This window comes from Balaenoptera physalus (assembly GCF_965194825.1).
Source record: "Balaenoptera physalus genome assembly, chromosome: 4".
In the NCBI taxonomy this organism is placed as follows: Eukaryota; Metazoa; Chordata; class Mammalia; order Artiodactyla; family Balaenopteridae; genus Balaenoptera; species Balaenoptera physalus.
This window is the reverse complement of record NC_138891.1, coordinates 100,673,357-100,700,219: the sequence shown is the minus strand read 5'-3', so window position 1 is coordinate 100,700,219 and position 26,863 is coordinate 100,673,357. Positions and strand designations below refer to the sequence as shown.

The 26,863-nt window shown below is 37.8% G+C and overlaps 1 protein-coding gene and 1 long non-coding RNA gene across 2 annotated transcripts in view; one reads left to right on the top strand and one right to left on the bottom strand.

The window, feature by feature from the left end:
- Nucleotides 1-26,863, bottom strand: part of LOC309660153 — a 639,313-nt gene that overhangs the window by 477,610 nt on the left and 134,840 nt on the right. The window lies entirely within an intron of this gene.
- Nucleotides 1-26,863, top strand: part of EPHA6 (EPH receptor A6) — an 870,129-nt gene that overhangs the window by 812,200 nt on the left and 31,066 nt on the right. Inside the window, exon 16 of the mRNA XM_082460667.1 lies at nt 25,726-25,875. Within this exon, the coding sequence (XP_082316793.1) occupies nt 25,726-25,875 (150 nt within the window). The remainder of the gene's footprint in view (nt 1-25,725; nt 25,876-26,863) is intronic.

Genomic DNA, 26,863 nt, shown 5'->3' with positions numbered 1-26,863 from the left:
CACTGACCTGTATGTCTGTTTACACTGTCTAGGTTTTTATAGCTTTGTAGTAAGCTTTAAAATTCAGCAATGTGAGTCCACTAACTTAGTTCTTCTTTTCAAGATTGTTTTGGCTATTGTGGGTCCCTTGCAACTCAGCCTGATTCTTAAAGTCAAAATGGAAAGCTCTTTTTAGCCCATTTTCTTTTTTGTTTGTTTGCTTTTGCCTGAATCACACATAGAAAGCCTAGTAAATTATCTCATTAAATGAATGGCATGGGTGTGATTGAGGGAAGAGTTGTTGAATATAAATATACATATACATATGTTCACATACTAAAATATCTCCAAGCTTTAGATATTATCATAAAATTCTTGCTTAAGGAAAAGTATGTATTTGAATTTCATACTCTAATAACCCTAACACCTAATTCGTGTGGCAGCTTATTTATCTCCTTGCACTAAAATATTAACTGAAGCAGTAGTTGTAAATTAACATCCATGTGAACATAATTAGGTTTGGAAGGGCACAAGCCACATGACATCAAGAGTTTACAGAAAAGAGCAAATCCCACTTCTACCCACTACTGTTATTCTTACTTTGAACTTTTAACTATGCAAACTTGTTTTGTGAAGAAACATGATTATTTCCTTAAAACCAGAGAAGAGCGGTCATCTAAATGATACATAGGGGACTTCCCTGGTGGCACAGTGGTTAAGAATCCACCTGCCAATGCAGGGGACATGGGTTTGAGCCCTGGTCCGGGAAGATCCCACATGCTACAGAGCAACTAAGCCCGTGCGCCACAACTACCGAGCCTGTGCTCTAGAGCCCGCGAGCCACAACTACTGAGCCTGCGTGGCACAACTACTGAAGCCCTCGTGCTCTAGAGCCCATGCTCTGCAACAAGAGAAGCCACCACAATGAGAAGCCTGTGCATCACAATGAAGAGTAGCCCCCACTCGCCACAAGTAGAGAAAACCCGCACGCAGCAAAGAAGACCCAACGCAGCCAAAATAATAAAAATAATAATAATAACAATAATAATAATACTACACACAACTGGGGAAATGGCTGCTGGTTTCATGTTTTGCCCAACAACCACGGTCTTTCTTTGGATCTGAGTTGGTTTATTTATTTATTTTTTCCCTTCTTTTATTTTTTTTAATAGATCTTTATTGGAGTTTAACTGCTTCACAATACTGCACTAGCCTCTGTCACACAGCAAAGTGAATCAGCCGCATGCACACATACAACCCCATATCCCCTCCCTCTTGAGACTCCCTCCCACCCTCCCTATCCCACCCCTCTAGGTGGTCACAAAGCACCGAGCTGATCTCCCTGTGCTATGCATCTGCTTCCCACTAGCTATTTTACCTTTGGTGGTGTATATATGTCGATGCTACTCTCACTTCGCCCCAGTTTCCCCCTTCCCGCCTCTGTGTCCTCAAGTCCATTCTCTATGTCTACATCTTTATTCCTGCACTGCCACTAGGTTCATCAGTACCTTTTTTTTTTTTTTTTAGATTCCATATATATGTGTAGCATACGATATTTGTTTTTCTCTTTCTTTTCTTTTCTTTTCTCTTTACTTCACTCTGTACGACAGACTCTAGGTCCATCCACCTCACTACAAATAACTCAATTTCATTTCTTTTTATGACTGAGTAATATCCCATTGTATAAATGTGCCACATCTTCTTTATCCATTCATCTATCGATGGACACTTAGGTTGCTTCCATGTCCTGGCTATTGTAAGTAGTGCTGCAATGAACATTGTGGTACATGAGTCTTTTTGAATTATGGTTTTCTCAGGGTATGTGCCCAGTAGTGGGATTGCTGTGTCATATGGTAGTCCTATTTTTAGATTTTTAAGGAACCTCCATACTGTTCTCCATAATGGTTATATCAATTTACTTTCCCACCAACAGTGCAGGAGAGTTCCCTTTTCACCACACCCTCTCCAGCATTTATTGTTTCTAGATTTTTTGATAATGGCCATTCTGACTGGTATGAGGTGATACCTATTGTAGTTTTGATTTGCATTTCTCTAATAATTAGTGATGTTGAGCATCCTTTCATGTGCCTCTTGGCTATCTGTATGTCTTCTTTGGTGAAATCTCTATTTAGGTCTTCTGCCCATTTTTTAATTGGATTGTTTGTTTTTTTGATATTGAGCTACATGAGCTGTTTATATATTTTGGAGATTAATCCTTTGTTGTTTCATTTGCAAATATTTTCTACCATTCTGAGGGTTGTCTTTTCATCTTGTTTATGGTTTCCTTTGCTGTGCAAAAGCTTTTAAGTTTAATTAGGTCCCATTTGTTTATTTTTTATTTTATTTTCATTTCTCTAGGAGGTGGGTCAAAAAAGATCTTGCTGTGGTTTATGTCAAAGAGTGTTTTTCCTATGTTTTCCTCTAAGAGTTTGATAGTGTCTGGTCTTACATTTAGGTCTTTAATCCATTTTGAGTTTATTTTTGTGTATGGTGTTAGGTAGTGTTCTGTATCTGAGTTTATTTAGGTAGCAAAAGTATTATGGAGAGGCTTTCATAATAGCCCTAAAATTTTAATAGCCTCACCTCTCCGTTCCCAAAGTTAGAGCATTTATGCTGTAAAACTTGGAATCCATTGTCAACACTTTCTTTATTACATGGGACTTTCTTTTTTATTTAGATTGTGTCCTACTGCCAAGTTTGTTATTTTCATCTGTCTTTCCTCTTTTTCATAATAGTTATGCAGAAGTTTTCTAGCTGAATATAATTCACTGTCTTATTCCTTAGGTAAGTATTTTTCAGTGGTAAATTATTAGGAAGTACTTCTGGCATATGTAGTAAACCTTTGGCAGATAATCAGTATTTGATCAGACTTTTTAAGGAAGATGCTTTGAGGGCATTTCAAAAACAAGATTTTGTTGTTATTTTTTCTGACTCAGGCCTTTTTATGGTAGAGTTGCCAGAAACGCCATAAATCTCAAAAAGGCCATTCTTGTCCTAAACCGATTAACCCTTCAGTGCTACATCACTGCCATTCTCTGAATAATTTATGTGATTTACAGTGCCTTGTAAAAAGCACTGAAACATCTCTGCATGTGACTTGTTTGCTTTTGAAAGTGACATCTTTTCATAGTAGTGGAAAGTTGCTGAAAAACTTTTCTGAAACATTATGTTTTTCCATTCATACTCAGGTGACTGTGGCTCAGTTATCAGTGACCTCAATTTTCTGCCCTGTTGTTTTTCATATTAAAAAATACGTGTGGGCAGTCTCTTCACAAAGTCACACATTAAATAGCACTACCCAATAGATCATTATTCTGAGTGTACTCTGCCATTTCCAGTGATTACCTGACTTTTGGAAATAAGGAGAACATTATGAGCATCTACTGAGATATTAAAAGCTGTAATATTATTAATGTTTCTTAGGGTCAGCTGGAATGTTTACATTGTAGCTATGATGGTGACTCAGAGAGTCACATGTATGGTTGGTAAGTGGCCTTTGTCAAGGCTTCACGATGGCCTGATAGTAATAAAGAAGGTAAATTAGGAAAATACCATCTGGTTCAGTGAGATAGCCATTTGTAAAGAAGACTGAGCACATATGAAGTGCTCTGCCCTACATAGAACATAAGGAGATGCAGCGGACCTGCCAGTGTGGGTGGCTTATCATTTAAATTAGATGTCCAGGGAAAATACTGAAAAGCATTAACCAAAAAGGAGAGGCACATAAATTGTTGGCAGAGAAATTCAGATGTCTGGATCATCAACACCAATACATGTCTAAATAAAAATGTTTTCTTATCAAAAACCTGGAATAAATAAAACAAAATCATTCCTAGTCTTCTTCTGAGGAACAATTGTTTTTACTATTTGGAAAATGTAATCAAGATGATTACATGGATGTAATTATCAGCAAAAGCAATTGCTTCGAGAACATAAGAAACTTGCGTGTTTAAGTGTTGAACAAGGATTTTGTATGGAACAAGAAATGATGTTGATAAGATTGTGTATGCTTGTTTAAGACCATTGTTTTCTGAAATTCACGTCTTAGAACAAGTATTTAGACAAATTGAAAACACAAAGTAAGGTAATGTTTGCAAAATGTCTGTCACAGTGTCCAGTAAGCACTTATTAAGTGTTATCTATTCTCATCATCATAATTACTATTAATATCATCATTATTATTATTTCTTCTAACGCATAGCTACAGTTGTGCTCAGTCAAGTAGTTACTGATTTACATGAAGGTCTTCATCAAAGGTAACAGAAATAAAAAACATCTTACTACTCAACGTATTATCCCCATCTTTGTACCCTGTTTTAGTACTTCAGTTGCAAATGGTTCACAATTAACTTTGATTATTTTATAGCAAGCACAGAAATAGTTATCAAAAAACCTAGTTTCTGGTCCTACTCTACCACTCACTATTGTGTGACCTAGAATGAGTCTTATTTTCTCTAGGCCACAGTTAAAATCGATGGTATTTATGAGTACCTTTCTTATCTAATATTCTAAGGGGTAGCTCAAGGGGCAGAATTGCAGGAAAAGTTTTATAATATATTGCATTCATTTTAATCTGTCCTTGGAAATCACCTCACTTCTGCCCCAAGCAAGTTCCACATCTAGTTTAAAAGTGTCATTTCCCTGAGTAGTACTGCGGGCTGCAGAAACTACCATTGCAGTGTGTAATGGATATCAAACATTTACTAAGGATAAAAACCTGCCTTAACCTGCTTGAAACCAAAAACTGAACTTTTAGAAACTATTCTATAACAGAGAGATAGATACCCGTTGTCTTTAAACTATCTTTTACTATTTGCAGTACCTTTGACCTTCATGCGAATTTTACAGCAAACCAAGTCAAACTTCTTTCGACTGTTTATCCCTGAGCAGTACCATCTGATACGAATAGTATTCCATCAAAATGCGGTTTTTTTCCTGAGGAAGTCTTGCTATAATACATCATCAGAATGACAGCCAGTGTATTATACATAACAATAAAACATCCCCAGAGCAAAGGTACATGTGATGATGAATTATGCTAATATCTTATTGTCGTTATGTTATCAGCACTCAGATAGTGACTTAGTGAGATACATCATCAGTGAGAGATTATCTGATTTCATATTACTCAAAAAAATGACACCATCATGGAAAACTGCAAGCAGATTCAGTTGATTAATAGGGTTGATGATATTCTAGTGCCAGAAGTCATGTATAGTGGGATATTAAAATGTCCTTTGAAACTGAAAACAAGTTAAAGAAAGATAAGTCCATGAGGTGAGGTTATAAAAGCACTGTCAATTTAAATACTATTACTGTAGACAGAGTGGAGAGTTAAGTATAAACCAAAAGTCATCCTTTGTCCTTTCTTCAAACATTTGACAAAGATTTTGTTCTACTTAATTATCTTTAAGAAACCTTGAGAACTTCTTATAAGAAGCTGTCTGACATAAGACTACTGGTTATCCAATGTATCTGCAGTGTACAGGTGACACTTTGTGACGATATATGCAGTATGCCCCAAGTCACTGAACCAATCAGACATATCACAAAACTTGTTGAGTAACAACTAATTTATTCAGGATATAAGCTGATCACTTTTGTTCCAGGATCTTCTTTTGCACAGGATCTTGCACACATTAGGCACTCAAAAGATACTTACTAAACTGAATTCACGATTCTCTTATAACATTCTATATTATATTCCAAAGCACAAAATAATGTCTGATGCCAAACTGTTAGATTAAAAGAGCCAGACACCATGGATTGCAAATAGAAAAAACTTCATTTTTCTTGGCACTGCTTCTTCTATCATGATCGTAAAAGCTGGAATTTCTTCCCCACAGCTGTCTGTATAAGATCTCTGACCCATTCATGGTCAGAGGGGTTATGGGAAGAAGACTAGGTAAGCTGAAGGATAGATCTCACTTAATTGGTTCTCTCTTGATCTGGCATTGATGATTTGAGCTTCCTGGGTAATTAAAACTAACTCTGTCATTACTTTCATAGCTTCCTTGGGGACCCCTCCCAATCACTACACATATCTTTCCTGAAGATTTACTAACAAAGTCTGTGCCTTTTAGAGCTCGTGATCATTTTGTTAGTCTGTTTTCCAGCTGTTCACCTCTCTGTTGACATCTTACACTTTGGAACAAAGTGCCTTTGAAAAAAAAACCGAAGCAGGCCCCATCCCACAAGGCCCACGTCTGATTCAAAGATAGACTCCTTTGCCCTGCTGTTAGTGAAAACATAGCTTATAACAATTACAATAACTAAATTTTACGGAGTGCATACTATGGTTCAGGCATTGTTTACATGTATTAACTTATTCAGCTTTCTCAAGAAGAGAAGGTATGATTATCCTCGTTTTTACAGATGAAAAAACGGAGCCATAGAGGTATTAATTTAACCAAAGTTACAAGATCTGGAGATGAGAGAGCCAAGACTCAAGCCTTGGTGGTCCGAGCTCTACTGTGCATGCTCCTAATTACAACACTAAATTGTAGGTTTTATATTCACGCTAAATACTAAATTCATTTTTAGAACTACATACCAGTGTTCTCTCCTTAGAACAGGTACCAACCAGCCAGAGTCTCACCTTTAAGCTTTTCCAGGCATGGATCAAAACAAGTGCCTTGTATTCCACCAAACTCCAATGGCAAATAAAAATTCTCCCAGTGTTCCTATCAAGTCCCTCACTAGATTTGACATAAGGGGGTGCCTCAACACTCCAACTACATTCTCCAAACTTAGTTATTTCCATCCAAGCCTCTTCAGTGATCTGGGTACTGAGCAACAGGTGACAAAGCCAGTGATTTTGTTCCTTTGTTTTTGAATCTCTCTTATAAAGCCTTGTTGTAATGTAGGAGAGGTTTGTAACCTAGGACACTTACTGTGTATTATTTTTTACTCCTTGGCCTTTCTGGGCCTTGGCTATAATTGAGATAGAAAGAGCCCTACTTTAATATCCTTTTACAAAAATAAGGGCCATTTTCTGTAACCTGAAAGATAAGGATATGAGAGTATATTGCTTCTAGGAATGAGTGGGTATGTCTCTTCGTCAGTAGTAAAAACCTTAAAAGATGGATGTGTTCCAGACCTCAAGAAATGTTTCAGGGTCATGAAGGAGTTTTTACTTCAGCTGATTTATGTGTGCAATTTCAGTAGGGCCGCCTGTCCTAGAGCGCTTCCAGGGATCCACTGGTTAGATCATGATGAAGTTGGTATCAACCTGTCAGGGTGCAATTTGGCTTGGAGGTGTGTTATCAATTTCCAGAGCATCTAATATACCCGACTGAACGGACAGGGTGTGGGGCACTCTGCGTCCCAGCAGTCATTGTCAGTCTGTCGCACACGTTGTTACAGTGTTGCCAGTCTTCCTCCGCAAAGTGCTTCCATTTAAAACTTCCCAAGAACACGCCCAAAATAGGTCGAACGAGTATTCCGACCCCTTTTATACACTGCAGCTGTCCTTAGTTTTATTGGCATGTTAAACGAATTATTGTTAAATTATGTTTATTTCATTTAAATTTAAACATGTTAAATTATTAATGAATTTTTAAGATAAAAGCAAAGCATTAAAAATAGCCAGTGTATATGTTTCTTTTATTCATTTATTTACTAATAAAGAAATAGTCATTGTCTTAAGAAAAGAAGTTAGTGACAAGCGAGCTGCTTCACAATCTACTTCTTGACGTAAAGGTTTTTTGTGAAACTGTTTTGCCACCTACAAATTCTTCTTCCTTGTGGGAAATTTACCTCTACTTGTCTTTTGCCTCTAAAAGTTGAAAGAGGACACTTTAGTGCTTAAAAAGGTGAAACAATGTTTCAAGATAACACAATAAAGTTAATATGTAAAGCTCTTTACATTTATAGAATATTTTATTCATAATACTTTATTGAATGTTGACAAAAGGAAAGCAGAATTATGCAATGGAAATATCACTGGTTTGAAGGCAGAGGCCTGCATCCGAGTCTTAGATCTGGCACTTTTGCTGGCCATGTTGCCCTGGATAGTTTCCCTGCCTGCCTTTTCTGATCTTCATTTTCTTTAACTGAAAATGGTGGCAACTGTTTTTATTAGCAGTAAGTAAACTGAGTATAGGATCCGGGCCTTATTTATCTTTGTGTCCACAGGTTCCAGCCCAGTATCTGGCAATAAATGCTTCATGATGAGTAAATAAACCTATGAGGAATTATTATCTTCCATTTACAGATGAGCAGAGTGATTCCCCAAAAGTTTCAGTGACCTAGTGTTACACAGCCAGTGAGGAAAATGCCATGAGAACAGCATTTCTTACGGTTGTGAGAACAGGATCAAATTCTGGGAGTTCTGATACATGTGGAGTTCTCTTCGTAGCACTAGAAGAGAATACCCAGGTGTATATAGACAGTAGATTTCAGAAGCATATACTTCAGGGTGTTCCACTGGAGAACTAGTTTATTCCCCCTCACTCCCTGCAGATACTTGCAATTAGCAACAAATATTGATACTATGACACCTTCCCTCTTGGTAGAGATAAAGAATATATAACAGATATAGCACATTGTTTCCCCTTTTGAAATGACAGACATTTTTCTTATGAGTGTATCCTGCACAGTGTTTAGTGTAGAGACTAAATATGAAAAGAAATAATACTAATAATTACTCTTACATGAACTAAGCACTGTCACAGCATTTTAGATGCATTCTCTTCTTTAATCTACAAAACATCCCTATAAGTTACTGTCATTATCTTCTCTTTACAGCTGAGAAAATTGAGGTATGGAGAGGTAAGGAAATTTGCCAAAGGGCACACAGCTCCTAAGTAGCAGAGGCAGGATTCAGATCTAAGCAGTGCAACCTGAGAGCCTGAGCTCTTAACCTCTACACTTTACTGTCCTGGATAGTAAATAGAGAAGTGTAGGACACACAAAAAGGATCCTGATACGCAGTTCCCAAATGCAACTCAGAAATTGAAACTTAGCAAGAACACAAGGCCTGGAAGAATATACTATGCCTCACAGAAAAACCAAGGAATGTCTAGAACACATGAAAATTAATCCCTTTTGCAGCTATTTCTCTTATGCCACAATTTACTATAACACATGTTCAGGTAAGCATTTAACTAAATATCAATATATTTTGTCTGAACTTGCATTTGACTAGAACAAATACCCTCAATTTTCAAGGGATGGCAGAAATATTAATTCTGTGGCAACTGTCGTAGCCCAGGTTCCCAAGAAAACAGAGCCTCAGAAAAGAATTTAAAATGATGAGGCTTTATTTGGCAGGTACCAACCAGAGCATCTAGACAGAGGGAGAACAGAGGTGAGACAAGGAAGAATGTGGAGAGATGCCACAACAGACCTCTGTGCTTGCTGCTTCTTCACACGGACCATGAAAAAAAAGCAATTGAGAGACGTGTCCACTAACCATGCAAAACTTCCCCAGAGGGGTTGCATGGAGAAACCATGCTTGAAATCATTCATGGCAAGAAGGAAGAAGGAGGAATTTCTCTGTGCAACTCCTTCCTGACTCCTGTTTCCGTTGGCCAGTGTTCACCGTATTCTGAGTTAATTCCCCTGTGCTTCCAAGTTGAGTGAACTGGCACCTTCAATGACCACATGAGATGTCAGGTTTCACATTCTTCAATGTGGTGTATCATTCAAGTCCAGAGTGGTGGAAGTCACAAATTCTGAGCCTATCGCTGATGGAACTGAATGCGCAGAGGTGGACTTGGCATTCCCAAGGCAAGGGCCTGGTCAGCCCTCAGGGGTGGCATCAATGGTCCGCGAGGCAGATGAGACTGACAGAAGCTGACACATTCCCTAATACTTACGAAACTTTTAGGAAATCAGCTTCTTCAACTCAGGTGAACAGAATATCAAAAGTCAAGGCCACTAAGAAAGAACCGCCTCCTTTAACATATGACAACATCTAAGTGTGGGGTATAGAGGAAAAGGAAATGCAAACATACACACACACAATACACGTATACAAGATATGCATACAAATATGTATATTATATATATAATTTTCTTCAATATCACAAAATATTTAGTACTGCATATTATAATCCAACCACAACAAATGGATTTTCAGAAAAACAATTCTGAAAAGATGTGGGTTTTCAGAGCCAGTATTCCATTGGTGGTAGACCATGGCAGGCCAGGCCTCACACAGCAGGGAGACGAGCGCAAAAGGCATTAGGAAGAAAAAGAATGTTAGGAAACCCCTCACAGGCCACATCACAGGCCAAAGGCCAGGAGGCAGGTGGGTTGTGTCATAGGGTAAAGAAAAGGGTTTCCCTGTTGGTGAGCAGAGTATAGTACCCAGAGCATCTGACAGCAGGACATGAAGGGTAGTCCAGGAAGGCAAGCAACCTGTGCTAGTCACAGTTAATGGATTTTAGGGTCAAGAAGTCCTTGTATGGGGGTAGTAGTGGCCCCAGAGCTTAAGAAAGAGCTTGTATGCTAGTGATGGCTGAGTATTCCTTCTTGCGGAGATCAGAGGGTATGAGGGCAGAGAATCAGATTAAGGGCCAGACAAGTCATTCAGTTACTAATTTTCCTGAATTAGAGTACACTGACAGCTAGTGATGTTTTTTTAGCAAAAATTTATTGAGCACTTATTATATCTGATATTTAATATATATCTCAGACTAGCAACAAATACAAAAATTCTGTAATGTATTGTGTATTTTGATAGTCTAACATAGTTCTCACAATCATAGACCATCTGCATATATAATTTCATTTTAAATAGTAAAATTTAATATTACCATTTGTATTTGTCTGATAATGATGACCTACCTTCTTGACTGTTGTACAGTATAATTTATACTTATTTGATATTCACATTTATGTGTAATCCCTTCCTCCTTCTTTTCCATCCCCCATCAAGTGTAATGCAGTCAACTCCTTACATGATAAGTGGTAGAAATATTCTATAGAGATACCTAGCCATTTCCCCAAATATATAAATTGAGTGCCAAGTTGAAAATAATGTAAAGTATCTACATTCCTAGTTCAGTGTTCTCAAAAGTAGCCCTTCCTGACAGCTGGCAAGAGTATCCTTCTCTGACAGTCTGACCGTTACACTCCAATTAAATATAAAAACAGATCTGAATATTTTTCACCCAGTTGTACTGTCAAGGATAGTATAACTTGACTGTCATATAGAGCTCCTTAAATCAGCCTGCCAAGAAAATATGATTGTAGTACAGATTTTAGCATTCAGAAATATACACTCCCCTTTCACTTACACAGATTTTGAGGGTCAAAGCTATGCATTTTTATCAGATATTTTATTATCTTTCAACCTTTGTGAAGATCAGTGTATTAGAATAGAGAAAACTTTTTCTCCTTTACTGCTGTGAAGTGATTTGGTACAAGGGAAACACTAATGAGGAATATTTTTATTACTTACTGAAATTTTCCATTGGACAAAATGAGAAAGTTTTATTTTAAAAAAAGATGGATGCAATATTTAAATTCCATAATACTTTTGGAAACTAAACATCTGTTCAAAATAGATGAGTATTTAGAAAAGGGATAAAAGTGTGGAGTTTTGAATTTTCTTAGAAACATGATGCTTCCAAGAAGAGTCACAGCATGTTTCAGCAAAAATTTAAACCCTAAGAGCCCTGACTTATAAATCTAAGCAAAGAGAGAAACTTTTAGAAGTAGATTTTTTCCATTTATTTTAAATGTAATATAGTTCTTATTATAATTCCTAAAAATGATGAGTTTTTAGTATTTTTCTGTGACATAATGGGTACAGCAACCTAATCACTCTTTCTCTTATTATTGTCATTCCAATGGTTATACTTTTAGAGGGTGGCATGCAAGTCATCCTGGCTTTGACTCCCATGGGTTGATTGAATCACATTATGTTTTTTAACCAGTTAGATCGCAAGCTCCATCATTTAACACGGTGAACTACTAAAACCTCTAGGACTTTCTCTTCAAACTAAAAAGTCCTAAATGAAGATATCCAAGTTTAATACAGTTAAGCTATCATCCCATTTTATCATCATCAACGTGCGCACCCGCTGTACTAAATGTAAGATGTCTCTTTTTCCTTGAATTATAAAAGTTAATCTTCCCTTTTTAAGAGATACTTAGGAGAGGGAGGGTGGAATCATTTTAGGGCTCATGAAAGTGAAAGACTGACAGCACTGGCTGAAGTCAGACAGAAAGCAGTCAGCCCTGGGGAAGCACTGCCGACAGCCACGCTAGTGCACTACAATGCTGGCATGAAACTTCCTCTAGATTCCAGGAAGAAGCCATTGGGGAAGAGCCTGTCAATAACGTAAAACTGGGCCAAATCGTTCTGGTTGTGGACTGTTAGCAAAAGTCTACCCAAGACTAGTTGGAGATGACCAAGCTCATGTTTCAAATGAAAAATATGAGCATAGCCATCCTCAAATGAAAGGAGCTTTCCTGCAAATTAAGTTGTCATTTTTTAAAATAGTATTTTGGGTTTAACATCTCAGGTATTTTTCTACAAGTAGATTTTTTTCTTCCTGAATTATCAGAGCTGTGCTTTAAGTTCAGTTTTGTTTACCAGAAAGATATGACCACAAGTTTAATGCTGTGAAAGATGTTTACTTAGAGCAATAATATGACAAGCAAAACTGAATAGATAGCAACTTGCACATCACATAAAGCTTTCCAACCAACACTGGCTTTAAAATCACCAGTGAACTAAAAAACAAAACAAAACATAAAATTAAAACCAAGGGTATAGATGAAAGCCACCATGTCAAAAATACAATCAAATAAATCATCTTCTTTTGTGCTTAAATGATGGATGAAGCTTATGGTAACCATAACCACTGTATTTGATGCCTTGAATTGCTTCAGAAACTTGACCTTCAGTTTATTTCTCTGTAGTATAACATTGAGCCCATGTGAAGTCTTTTCCCCTGAGCAAATTTGTTGTCAGAAGGGGAAAAACAACTAAAAATTGATCCTATAGAATTTCATAACTGACAACACTGGAAAACAACCTTTCTGAGTGAATTTTCTTTCTTCTACCTAGTATACATATATATGTGAGAAAAACTAAACACAAAGTTGGACATTTGCCCTTCTTCCCTTCAGATAAACTGCTTAAACTATGAATTTAATATAGACTAAAGCGCACAAAAATCACTATGGATTAAATAGGGAAAAGGTAGAATGTTTTTAAACATGGCATTATTAATTTTAAATATCATAAGAAATCTTCCTAGTCTAATTAGCAGGTCCTTAGAGGATTTTCCCTAATACATAAATTTAAAGTGTGTATAAATGATGCTTCAGGATGGTACTTGAGAATTTTACAAAATTAGTTTTTTAATATTCTTCCCTCAACTTTGTTTATGTATAATTAATATGGACTCTCCATTTAGATATGTTAAGCAGAGTAAATGTCATCCTATTATTCTCTGGAACATGGCAAATAACTAATCAGAGAAATTGAAATAGATGTCTTTAATGTATAAAAATTTGGTGCTGTATGTGGTTATTATAGGATTATTGAGTAATGCTACTAACTTCCTAGAGATGGCAAGATGTTCCTGTTTCTGCTCTTGCCTCTATCTGTCCCCTATTCCCCATCCACAATGCAGCCAAAGTGATCTAAAAATAACAAAACAAAACTCCTATTTTTATCACCCCATTGCTTGAAGTCTTTCAATGGCTCTCCATTGCCAAAAGAAAAGGTCCAGATCCTTTAAATGCCTTAGGAATCCTTCATGATCTTTTAAGCCCTTCGTGATCACTGCCTTGCTCACTTCTGTAGCCTCTATCTCTCCCCACTCCCTCATCTCACACTCTACTCTCCAATTGCACTCAAATTCTCTCAGTACCTATACATCTGTTATACTCTCTCTTGCGTACCTGCTCTTTTCCCTGCCTGGACCAGTCTTTCCTCCCCCCATCCCTGATCTCCTTTCTTCAATTCATCTAACTCCAATCTTCCATAAGGTCCAAGCCTAGACATCATTTTTTCTTGAAAGCCTTCCCTGACTCTCCCCTATCATGGCATCTGTCATATTTCATAACATCCTTTAATATGTGTCACCCACTAGATGATAAGCACTGTCATGATCTTATGCTATATCTCCAACTCCTTTAATATTAATAGAGTATCTATTATGCTCAGACTCATTTCTAAGCTCTGAAAAAATAGCAAAGAATCAAGTGAAGTCCCTGCCTCAGGGAAATTGTATTCTGAACACACAAAAAATATTTGTTGGCAAGAACAGTAAAAGAAAACAGAACAGTAGAGAACAAAAGAAGAAAAAAAATGAAGTCGAGAAGAGTGTACAGAGTGAAATAAGAAAGAACGAGGAGACATTCAAGGTAAAATGGAAAGGGCTCATAAAAGTTCAAGTTGATCTCTTAAAAGACCCCACCCACAACTAGATAGGCTCTCGTTCATTTAAAACTTTGCCTTTGTCATATTATTTGAAGGTGGAAGAGATGGTTCCTTGCTTCATTCTACCTGTAGCAAGTACATCCATATTCTGTCATGTTATGCTATTCAGTGTTCCAGCGATGTCCTCCAGAGCCATCTGCTGTCCACAATGAACAAGGCTTCAGAACCCAAATGATATATTTAAGCCTGAGCAAAACAAGCTGGAAGCTTATTCTAAAAGCATTGATTTTCCAAAATTTATTCACTGGGAAAATCTGCTGTAAAACAGTGAATATGTTATGCAAGTAAAATTAGACCTTTCAACCTGCTTGGTATGACGCATGGTTGCACACACTTATTGCAGGTGATTCTGCCAAAATTAAAAGTAATTTCATTTTTTTATTAGACATTTAGTGCAAAAGGTCAAAAAAGATGTTTAGGATCCCTGTCATCTCTTATACTTAAAAAAATTTTTTTTGACTTATTTACAGCATCTTTTTACTATGTGATGCAGACCTTTAAGCCACAACAAAATTAAGGTGAAAACAAACAAACAAATCAAACCAAATTGTGTATAATTTTGCATACAGAAACCATGACAGATGCATCCGAATTGTAAAATCCTGTTTTCTAGGAACACATTTCAGGTTATGGTGACATTATGAAGCCCCATTGCCTACCGTTTTAAATGTCTAACCAAGCCTTCAGAGACATGGCTATTGTTGATGTTTCCAACTTCACAGCCACTGGCTTCCTCCTTGGACTCTAATGGACAGCAATTTTAGGCAACTTGCAATTCCTGGAACATATTATGCTGTTCCACCCCTCTGTGCTTGGAACTGACTGTTCTCTCTGAAAGGAGGCCCTGGCCTCTTTGTGTTACTCATCAAACTCCTACTTTTCTTTTAACTCTGTCGGAAACATTACCTTTATTATGACGCCTTTCTGCTTCTCCCCATAGCCATCCCAAACAGCTGACCCTCCGTTTTTGCTGCCAGATGCATCTTGTACAGACTTCTGTTAGAGCCCCTACTCTCTGTGCTGCCATTATTCGTTTATGTCGATGTCTTTCCTACTGTAACATGATCTCCCTGGGGACAGGGAGGACGTCTTTGTGACTCGAGCCCTGGCATGTGAGATGTGTTTTGAAAAAATGTTGGATCATGCCACCTTCAGCACCTCTCTGGGCAATGCCCTTTATCAACTGAAAATTTCGAGTGGGAAATTTCCTTTATTTTCCTTATCATTAACCAAGTTCGTAATGATGACTAAGAAGGAACGAAGAAGGGAAATTTGAATTCCACTTACACAGTATGGTTCCGAGACTGTGCTTTTCATTTTACCTGATTTGCCTAATTCATCCCTTCCAGTCATCCCCTCAGCAAATAATCATTAAATTCCTACTATAATCAAAGCACCATGCTAAATACTATAAAGGAGATTACAAAGAAGAATAAAGGCCCCTCCAAGATTTTTATAACCTTTCTGGGAAGACAGTACATTCACAATTTAAAAAGCCAAAGAGTACATAGAAGGTATGTGTTGGTAAATGCCAAATGAAGCAAGCAGGCACTGGGTGTTATAGGCAGGCAGAAGAGAAGTAATCACTTAAGTCATGGACAAAATAGCACCGGAGGAAAAACTGACAAGACAGCATTCCACGCTGGAACAATGGAATGAACAAAGGTTTGTATAAATTGGCTCTACTAAGAACCTGAAGATATAAGAAACCTGTTCTCCATATTTTAATCATTTTATCCCAACTTTAAAACTTATTGGGAATACTAGCATTTTAATCATTCTCTCAGCCAAAGTCTACCTTTAAAATAGAATTTATTTGCATTAAACCTTGTTTTGGTATTTCCAGTTCCAGGTACTTCCAGATTTTTCTCAAGTTCTTACCCACCTTTGGATGTGAGCCCCTCAGCCTTGTCCTTCCCACCGAGCAAATCTCTCTCAGTCTTTCAGAAGACTGTGCCCTCTCCTCTGTTGAGTGTTCATAGGTCTGAGTAGCTGGTCCCAAACAGACTGCCCCTAAAGATGTCATTATGTCATCTTGCCTCGCCTCCTCAGGTTACGCTCAGAGCTAGCCTTTCTGAAAATGGGTAATTTGAGGTCACGGTTCCTCTCTGAACTGATATAGCACAACACTGCACGTGACAGCTACAAGAGGAGACCTGCTTCTCCGATATGTTCAGTCGGAGCACTGTGGATCTGTCAAGAGTCTGATTTAATGTATAAAGTGCCTGTGGGCATAACAGTGACACAGGGAGCAACTGAGCTCGCCACTAACCCTTTCTGCTACGTTTCCTCAGGCAGAAGCGGAGGTGGTCCCTTCTGTTTTAACTCGCTGGGGTATTACGTGTTTTGACAAATCATAGAGTATTAAACGTCGCGTGAACTGCAAAATCACACAGTCCAACCCCTCAATTTACAGAGAATCTGCAACTTGCCCAAGATCACACGACAAATTACAGAAAAAAGAGAGATTAGAAGCCAGGGGTTTTGCTTCACAGTCGCTTTCTCACTCCACATTGTACACTTTCGCTCCAAAGCAGGCACCCCTGGGTTTATGAGAATCACCACTGTGTATGCCCCGGAGTCCTAAACACTTTGTCCATCCTTTCTGAATATTTGTTTTCAAACAGGGTTTCTAAATAATACTGGTATAAATACAGACATACCTCATTTTATGCAATCTCTTTTCCTAAAGACAGGATCTGAATTTTTTCCCCAAATAAATAGCATCCAACTGTAGATGGAGATGGATGGTATAAGTATTAATCAGTGCTTTTTATTATCATTATTCTCATAGGACAACTGATACAAAAGCAAAGTGTTTGCTCTTTAGTGGTATACATCAGTTTGAGGCTATTCAGATAAAAATGATTTTAAACACTCAAGTGTTATATGCATGAAGAATTATATTATCGTTTTATATATTATATTAGTGTTTAATGTATTAAATGTCTCAATATTAATGGCCCAAAATAATTAATCCTTTATTCCCCTTTATGATTTATGTGGGACATTTTTAGAAAACTATTACTTCTATGCTAATTTCCATAGGTCTTTGCCATAAAAACTATAGATGAAAACTTTAAGAAAACTTCATTAAAGTACACTGGGGAAGAAGTAGAGGGGTAGCTAGGCTTCTGAAGAACTGGATTAAAATGAAAAGAGAGAGAGAGAGAGAGGAGAGTGGGGTGACATAAGGAAGAGTGGTACTGTCCAGAGAAAAGTAGGAGTAGTATTTTTAACTCTGTTAGTATCAGCTATCCTCTTGGGACCTTACCATACAGTATATTTGTAAAATCATAATTAATGATAGATTGGTTTTTTTCAATTGCCTTTCCTGTCAGTGGTTATCTACACTCAGATACAATGACAATTCTCATAATAACGTATATGATTAATTCTCCCACATGATAGTAACATTGTGTCCTACTTCATCTACCTTATAAAATGGAGAAGAAAATCTAATTTAACAGATATCCCCCAGAATAGTGTTATTCACTTAATGATGTAGCAACTATATTCCCATCGAAAGAGGGTACTGAGAAATAGAGGGCAGTGAATTATTTTAGGGAGCAATTTAAGAGAAAGCAGGTAAAGGATTCTAATTCTTGAGGCTTTGAACAGCACGATAAGCACCACTGCATTAAAGGAACAAAACAATTAGCATTCACTGAGCTGTTTATACATTTAGACAGTGAATAAAATGGACTGCAGTTTTAGGTAGATGGTGTGAGGCGAGAAAAATGAGAAAGTCTTTCCATAGTTAAGAATTTTTTTTAGAGAGTGGATGGAAAACGAAGCTGACGAGGAGTTAGCTACTCGTGTTTATTTGAAGTCGTTTCTCACCTGTCCTATTCCTTATGAAAAACACAGTGTAAGTAAATTTCAGAAGTAGATAATTGTTTCATCATCAGAACAGGGAGATTGGGTTAAAGTTAGAGTAGGGCCGGGGGAATCGCAATGCCTGCAGGAGCCAGGAGGACGCTGGAAATAGGTCAAGTGTGTCTGATGAAAGACTTGGTGAAATAGTAGAGTGGCGTGGTGGTGCTCTGGAGAGCCCGTGGCCTGTCGAAAGGCATTTAGGTTCACTTGAAAAAAAACTTAGCCATGAAAAACCTAACTGCAGGCCTATTTCAGCCAAGGTCAAACAGTTTGTGAGTTCTGGATTCATAAAATCCAAGACCCTGAGACCTCAGTGAATACCCACACAGGAACAAGAAACAACTGTTCAGAAATCTTTGTTTTACATAAAAATGCTAAAATGGTGTATTTCATATGTTTGTGGCCTAAAACAATGCTAGTTACCATAGATTTGTACAGTACTGGTTATCCTATAAAAATTGGTTATTATTAACCAATGACTTACATTTTAAAAATACTATGCGTAAAAGAGTCTTTTGCTTATAGCAAAAGTATCTCAGTCTAACACCTATGAATCCCATGATACTGATGCAAAGTCTTGTGTGTATCTACATGTGCATTTTTGAGGGAAAAGGTTTGTACCTTTTTGTACCTACAAAGAGAAGAGAAACACCCAGAAAAAGGAAAGAAATCCAGAGAGAATCATTATCAGGCAGGTCCATCTGTAGGCAGAAATCTGGGTGCCGTAGATAATGTTCAGCCATAGATAATGTTCTTTGATGACAGAATTCTACCTATGAAAGAATAAGAGGAATGAGATATGTCTTCAGTCTTGGAAGGTCACTGGTGGGGCAATAGCAGGAACGCAGACATGGGACCAAACTCACTGGACCAAGATACACAGATTTCCTCAAACTGCACAAGACAAGGTCTAAATTATAGGAACTGAGTCAGAGCCTGTCCCTCAGCAGAACTGGTGCCTCTGGTTTGAGAAGATCACCCCTGAGCCTGGACACTGTAGGGGGTGGCTCAGTGACTCGAGATGAGTGAACTGGGATGCGGGTCTGGGCTGGAAGCCGAGCAGGTCCAAAAATAAGACAAGTTTAAATACATGAATTAAGGAGACAAATAATATTTGCTGAGTGCCTACCATGTTTTGACAGCTAAGAGATGCTTCATTTGTACTATCTCATTTAATTCCCTTAATAAATTATACCTAGAAGCCAAAATATGAGAAGCTTTCTTCTTGACAAAAGAATTCATTGCATCATGGTCCTCAGTATTTCTTCAAGGAAGAACAGATATTATCCCCATATTTCAGAAGAGCATAAAACTTCACAAAGTACCAAAGTTGCCCTAGATCAGCAAATTTCAGTGAAGGAGGAGAGTACATGCCCCCCTGAGAGGGGGTGGGGATGTCATTTTAAAAGATTTGCACAAGATAATATTCGTGCATTATAATATTTTAATTTGTTGATTTGGGAATACAAACTACAAAGAGATGCTCAGAGACGGGTTTATTTCTCAAGATCAGTAATTCTCAGGAGAAAGAAGAATATCCCCTTAATGAGAGTTGTTTGTATAACTACTCTGTTGTGAGATCTTTCTGTGATTTGCTATGACTTCCCAGGGCACCGTAACAAATTGTGGCAGAACACCCCAAAATGCTGATTCCCCCATTAGCGCTCCCAGGCTACTCTGCCACAGATAATCCCACAGACAAGAAAATATAAGGTAAAGTGATCTTTCAGGAAACACATTAACGCCCCTTTCACTAAGTTTCCTCATAATGAGTTTTCCAAATAACTAATGGTTACTCATTAACAGTATTTTAACCTATTAAGAGTTTAAAAAAAAGAAGGGAAAAAGGCAATATATTGGTTCCATCCCATACCTTCCTAAAATGTATTATTCATGCTGTTGCCTTCTTAAACAAAAGTGGTTATTTTAACTCTTCCTTACCACCCAAGATGGTCACTGTGACCATTGACCTGGGATATATAAGAGTGTCCTTCTCTCCTTTGCTATCTGTCATCAGGCTATCTGTTCACACAGTTTAGGTACCAACTCATATGGCCTATCTCCTTACAATATAATCTGAGCTGAGACACTGTAGGCAGATATTAAAACTCATTATAGTTTACTATTTTATGATCATTGAATCAAGTCCCCTCATTCTGCATATCTGAAATAAAAGACTCAGAGTTAAGACTTGCCCATGGTCACACGGTGGATTATGGTAGAACTGCATCTCACTTAGAATTTAAAGCTCATAAGGAAAAACATTATTTAGTCAAAATTGCCATTAGAAATTCCTTAAACTAATCTTTAAGCATGGTATATATGTTTTCTGTACTATAATTTTTATACTCATTGGAGTTTGGGTACTACAGCAATAGATGGAGGAAATAAAAGGAAAGTCTGCTGGCAAATTGGTGTCTATTCAAATAATTTGCCTTTGAGATAACCATCAAATCCATTGAATGAGAAATGAGATTTTTACTGTGTTCTTCTTTCTCAATGGAATTTTTCCATTTGGTTTTAGTATTAAGCCTCTGTAACCTTACTATATTTCAACTGATTGTTCCCTCTGCTGAAGATTAGAGGATTAAGTTCTAAAACTCAGATGTGAGTTAAACACAACTATAATACAACTCCATGAGGGGTAGAGAGTTTACAGGCACACAGGGCTCCTGGTTCCCCCTTTAGCACTTTTTCTGCTACAGTCTCCCTACCTAGTTATTAGAAATCAAGCTCTGGATATGACTTGAAAAACAGAAAAAAGGTTTGCTAACAAACTTCTCAGTAGTGATATCCAGTTTGCTTACTTCCTGTTTCTCCTTTGTTCCCTAAGTGATTAAGCTTGCTGCATAAGGCGGGTATTAGTAACTGAGAAGACTTTTGAGTTACATTCAGCCATTTTGATTAGTATCTTTGGTAACTTCTTTTTTCTCACAAACATATGGCAAAGCAACATGTAATGTTCCAATGATTGTGATTTCAAATTTAAAGTACTATTTGGTCATTCCTGAAACCTGAAACAAACATCTGGTGGTTAATAATGCTTTGAGAAAAAAAAAAAAGTACCTTAGTGCATTACCTCTGTCTATGATTCAAGATCATGGGCAAAAATAAGTAGATGAGATAAAGCCACAGGAGTTTGTTGGTCCATTCAATTAAAAAAAAACTTTTTTTTTTAAAGAACTAAACTCTAAAGTAGGAGTTTCCTCTAAAGTAGGAAAGACAGTACAGACGATACAGTAATCTTAAGTACATCTTCCTTTCTGTCTCATCTTGCACTTAGATATAAACTATATCTAGTATAGATCCTCCCATTAGAAAAAAAGATTTGAATGCTTTCTTATCTCCATCCCATATATGCTCAGAATTATTGCAGTTTGTGCATACTGTCAGGTTCATGTTACCATGCATTTTTGTTAATGAGAATAGTATCTCCTACATTAAGACTTCTGTGCCAATTTTTCATATTTAATATTTTAAGATTTATTCTAACTCACACTTTCCATTACAATATGACACTTGGGGAAAAAATCTGAAAAAAAGATGTACTGTCCTTTTTGCATTGTTGCTCATCTTAGGGAAAAAATTTTGGTTTTTTTAATGGGGGTAGTGTATTAGTCTATTAGGGATGTCATAACAAAATACCATAGACTGGGTGGCTCAAATAATAAAAATTTATTTTTCACAGTTATGGAGGCTGGACATCCAAATTCAGGGTATCGGCAGTTTGGGCTTCTCCTGAGACCTCTGTGTTTGGCTTGCAGGTGGTCACCTTCTTGCTGTGCCCTCACACGGCCTTTTCCCTGTGCCTGCACACCTCTGGTGTCTCTTCACCTTCTAAGAAGGACACCAGTCATATTGGATTAGGGCCCACCCTCGTGACCTCATTTAATTTTATTACCTCTTCAAAGGCCCTAGCTCCAGATTACAGTCACATGGAAGGTTAGTGCTTCAACATATGAATTCTGGGGGGAACACAATTCAGTCCATAACATGTAGCAATGCTTATTAATCAAACATTCTGTAATATCTTCCCCTTGAGGAAAAAAGTAAAATCTTAGGAAGGAAAGTGATAAAGTTATCATTTATATGTGATACCAAGTTATAGGAAATATAAATGTATATGTGACTCATTTATATGAGATGTCATTTATAAGCGAATGCACATAAAATAACCCTTAACTCCGTTGTTTAGCCTGTCTCGATAGAACTCACAAAGATTTATTTAGCAAAGGAACAGCCCAGCAGACTAGCAAGTCACACTTCCACGTACTGTTTGCCAGAAGAGACCAAGAGATATCCAGATTCAGAAATTCTCGATGAGACTGCTCCTCTTGCATCTGCTCTGAGGTCAAATCTACAGATTTGGTATTCATTCTCTGGAAGTGTGGCTTCCATATTTGAAAGAAGCCTGAGCCTGACTTCAGTGGCTTACAATAGCCAGGACATGGAAGCAACCTAAGTGTCCATCAACAGATGAATGGATAAAGGAGATGTGGCACCTATATACAATGGAATTACTCAGCCATAAAAAGAAATGAAATTGAGTTATTTGTGGTGAGGTGGATGGACCTAGAGTCTGTCATACAGAGTGAAGTAAGTCAGAAGAGAAAAACAAATATCGTATGCTAACACATATATATGGAATCTAAGAAAAAAAAAAAAGAGGTCATGAAGAACCTAGGGGTAAGATGGGAATAAAGACACAGACCTACTAGAGAATGGACTTGAGGACGTGGGGAGGGGGAAGGGTAAGCTGGGACAAAGTGAGAGAGTGGCATGGACATATGTACACTACCAAATGTAAAATAGATAGCTAGTGGGAAGCAGCCGCATAGCACAGGGAGATCAGCTTGGTGCTTTGTGACCACCTAGAGGGGTGGGATAGGGAGGGTGGGAGGGAGGGAGACGCAAGAGGGAAGAGATATGGGAACATATGTATATGTATAACTGATTCACTTTGTTATAAAGCAGAAACTAACACACCATTGTAAAGCAATTATACTCCAATAAAGATGTTAAAAAAAAAAAGCAGGGCTTCCCTGGTGGCGCAGTGGTTGAGAATCTGCCTGCCAATGCAGGGGACACGGGTTCGAGCCCTGGTCCGGGAAGATCCCACATGCCGCAGAGCAACTAAGCCCGTGCGCCACAACTACTGAGCCTGCGCGTCTGGAGCCTGTGCTCCACAACAAGAGAGGCCGCGTTAGTGAGAGGCCCGCGCACCGCGATGAAGAGGGGCCCCCGCTCGCCGCAACTAGAGAAAGCCCTCGCACAGAAACGAAGACCCAACACAGCCAAAAATAAATATTAATTAATTAATTAATTAATTTTTTAAAAAAAGCAGAGCCACAAGCCTGAGGAGCTTCAGCCACAACACACACTAAAGCAAAGGCCGCTGCAGTGCGAGTGCACGAATACAAGTCGGAATAGCCTTGTCCCTCCTGCGGCATAGACCACCTAGTTTTTTCAGAACACTGTGTTCTCTTGGATCATTTACAATGTTCCCATTTCTGAATTATTTTAATGTCCTGGGTTAAGGGTTGCCAAATGTAGTAAATAAAAATATAGGATGCCCAGTTAAATTTGAATTGCAGGTAAACAATGAATATCTTTTTAGTATGAATATGTCTCATGCAATATTTGGGACGTACTTATACCAAAAAATAATTCCTGTATGGGACATACTAATACAAAAAAAAATGTATTTGTTATTTATCTGAAATTCAAATTTAACTGTGGGTCCTATATTTTATCTGGCAACTCTACTTGGGGTTTAAGAATGAATCCTCCCCTTCCCGGACTCACCACCCTCTTAAACTTCCATCACCAACTTTGCAAATTTAACTTCCTGCACTTAATTTGGTGCTGCCCCAAAAGGTGAAAGCCCCAGGTTTCAGGCTCCCTTCTGTTATACTACTGTGATATACGGTTATAGATAACTGTGTGTTAAAACATGAAAGTTAGTTTGGCCCAACTTTTCCCCCATGCTGAAATATTTGCATCTTTATAGCAATGTTCCACAATACTACTATGATAACATTAGTTGACACTATGTGCTTAACAGTGTGGGGAAGAGTCTCTAAATCTCTAAACCTTGGGCTCAGTCTGCTCACCTGTGAATGGAGGGGACTGAATTCAAGGTATTTTCCCCCAAGTTTCCTTTAAAGAATTCCTTGCCACAAGTCTTTAAAGTGAGGTTCTGTTAATGTTCTCATTTGCCTTGTGAAACCTAATTATTCCTATTTCGGGTGAATCTCTTTCCCCTTCAAGTAAGTGGTGTTTAGATTACTAAATAAGTAGTGTTTCGGTTACTCGATTAACGGCTTCCTCTTTAAAGATGTTCGCCCTGAATTCCTCAAGGGCCAGAGAATGCACCCTTTATTTCCCTCCACTCCACTCACCCTAACACCAGACTTTGAGCACAGCGGGTGATCAGATGATGTGGTCCTGAAGGTGCTGATAATGATGAAACAATTCCATCGTGGTGGGTTTTCGGACTGTCGAAAATCATTTGCTGGGGACAGAAGCCCTCTCCGCGGGGTAGGAGACCGCCGTCTGGGAGCCGCTCGTTGTCCTCTTCCGCCATCTAGTGGCGCCAGGGTTGCTCTCCTTCGCTCAACTTGCTGTTCAGAGCTGCAGGTTTCAAAAATTGTAAATCAAATGCGTGAAGAGTTTTATTCTTGTCATTACAGTAAGAAGGGACTTATAGAGTGTTTTGAGAGATAAAATGTAATGTGTTGATAAAAAAATAAGTATAACGCAATAGCCGACTTTAGTACCTGAACAGTATAGACTAAATTCATGCAATTTAGTCTCTTTAATATGTTCAAATGTTAACTTGACCATAGAACAAAAATATAGACTACAGAGTTCTAAGGAAGATATCTTTTTCAGGGGCTTTTGTATAATGTGCAAGGATTTTTAAATTTCAAAGAAACGTAATCGTAGCAGATGAAAAAGAGCGAAAGGGAAAGGAAATAAAGTTCTGATAAACGTTAAATTGTTTAGAGAAAAGTCTCAGTTCTGTATTTAACCATTTGATTTCAATTAAGTTAGAGCTTATTATCATTATTATTTATACATGCAATACAATGTTTAATGAATGTTGAATGATATTTAGCTTTAATGTCCTATAATCTGGAACATTCTTCAAATGGCATGATAGTGAATTTAATTGTGTGATTCTAAAGTGAAAATAAATTTCTCTAATGAATGAAATAAAATGTTTCTGAAGTGTGACTTATTTCCCATTAAAGCTGTTTTCACTGAATAACTATTATAGGAAATATATTTCTAACATTTTAATATTATTCTGGTTTCTTTTTATTTTTATTTAAAATGCCAATGCTATCATGCAGTGTTTAGGTCTCTCTCATAAAATATATTTAATTGCAATGCCACTTCAATCTTTAATACACTTGTGACCCAACTGAAAAAGTCTCCAATTTGTTTTCCAGGGTGGGAAAATACCCATAAGGTGGACAGCCCCAGAAGCTATTGCCTACAGAAAATTCTCCTCGGCAAGTGATGCATGGAGCTACGGCATTGTCATGTGGGAGGTCATGTCCTACGGAGAGAGACCTTACTGGGAAATGTCTAACCAAGACGTAAGTGCCACCCATAGTTAAACTGCCATTGTATGAATGCAGACATATTAGCATTGATGGGGAAACAACGCCTTTTGCCCTCACTCAAATTAGCCCTTATCTTCCTGAGAGTTGTCAGGGTCTGTGGCCAAACTTGAGCAGCCTTTCACTCTGAGCTGTATTTGGTGTCATAAGGGCCAGCTGATGGACTTTGTCACGTAAGTACCTGATCTATGTCTTACATCTGATACTTCCACATATATCACTCTAAGGTAGTGTGACTGTGCTCATGCAATAGCCTTGGCCTACAGGTGACAAAAAACAATGAATAATGTTTACTTTCATTTCTTCCTTAGAGCAATTTACTGTACCACTGTAAAGAGCAAACTCATGTAGACTAGATATCCCTTAGTAGAAAAAGACTGAATGCTTTCAAGCAATGGATTATCAATACGTGTCATCTAGTACAGCTCTTTTGAGATACATGACCCTCTTTGCAATCTGTTTTGTTTCCGTTTTATCTGTAAAAACTACCTTGGTGGCTAATAATACTATAGAACAGGATAGTTAACACACATTTGACCTCTATGGGACTGTCCAAGGTAGTCAAAATATGCTAGTATCCTGACAATGCAAATAAATGTGCTGTCAGAGCTGCAAATATATTTTAATATCCCACACCCTCATCCCAGAATTGAGACTTGGTCTACTCATTTGCCTCCTCCAAGTATCTAATGGTTTCTGAGTCAATGGCAATGGGAAGTCAGCTCTAATGGGATTCTGAATGTTCATAAGGGGAAACAAAGACTATATGACTATAGAAAATCCCTAAACACAGTCAACTCCTGTCACATCTCTTCTCTGTTTTCCATTCAATTGCTTGAGCCACCCCTCCACACCTCACACTCATTACTTTACCCCCACCTCAAGTTGTCCAAGTATCTTAAGGGTTTGTTCAGTGACAGAGAAGGTTTATCCTTTTTGAATGCCAGACACAGAGAAGACTGGG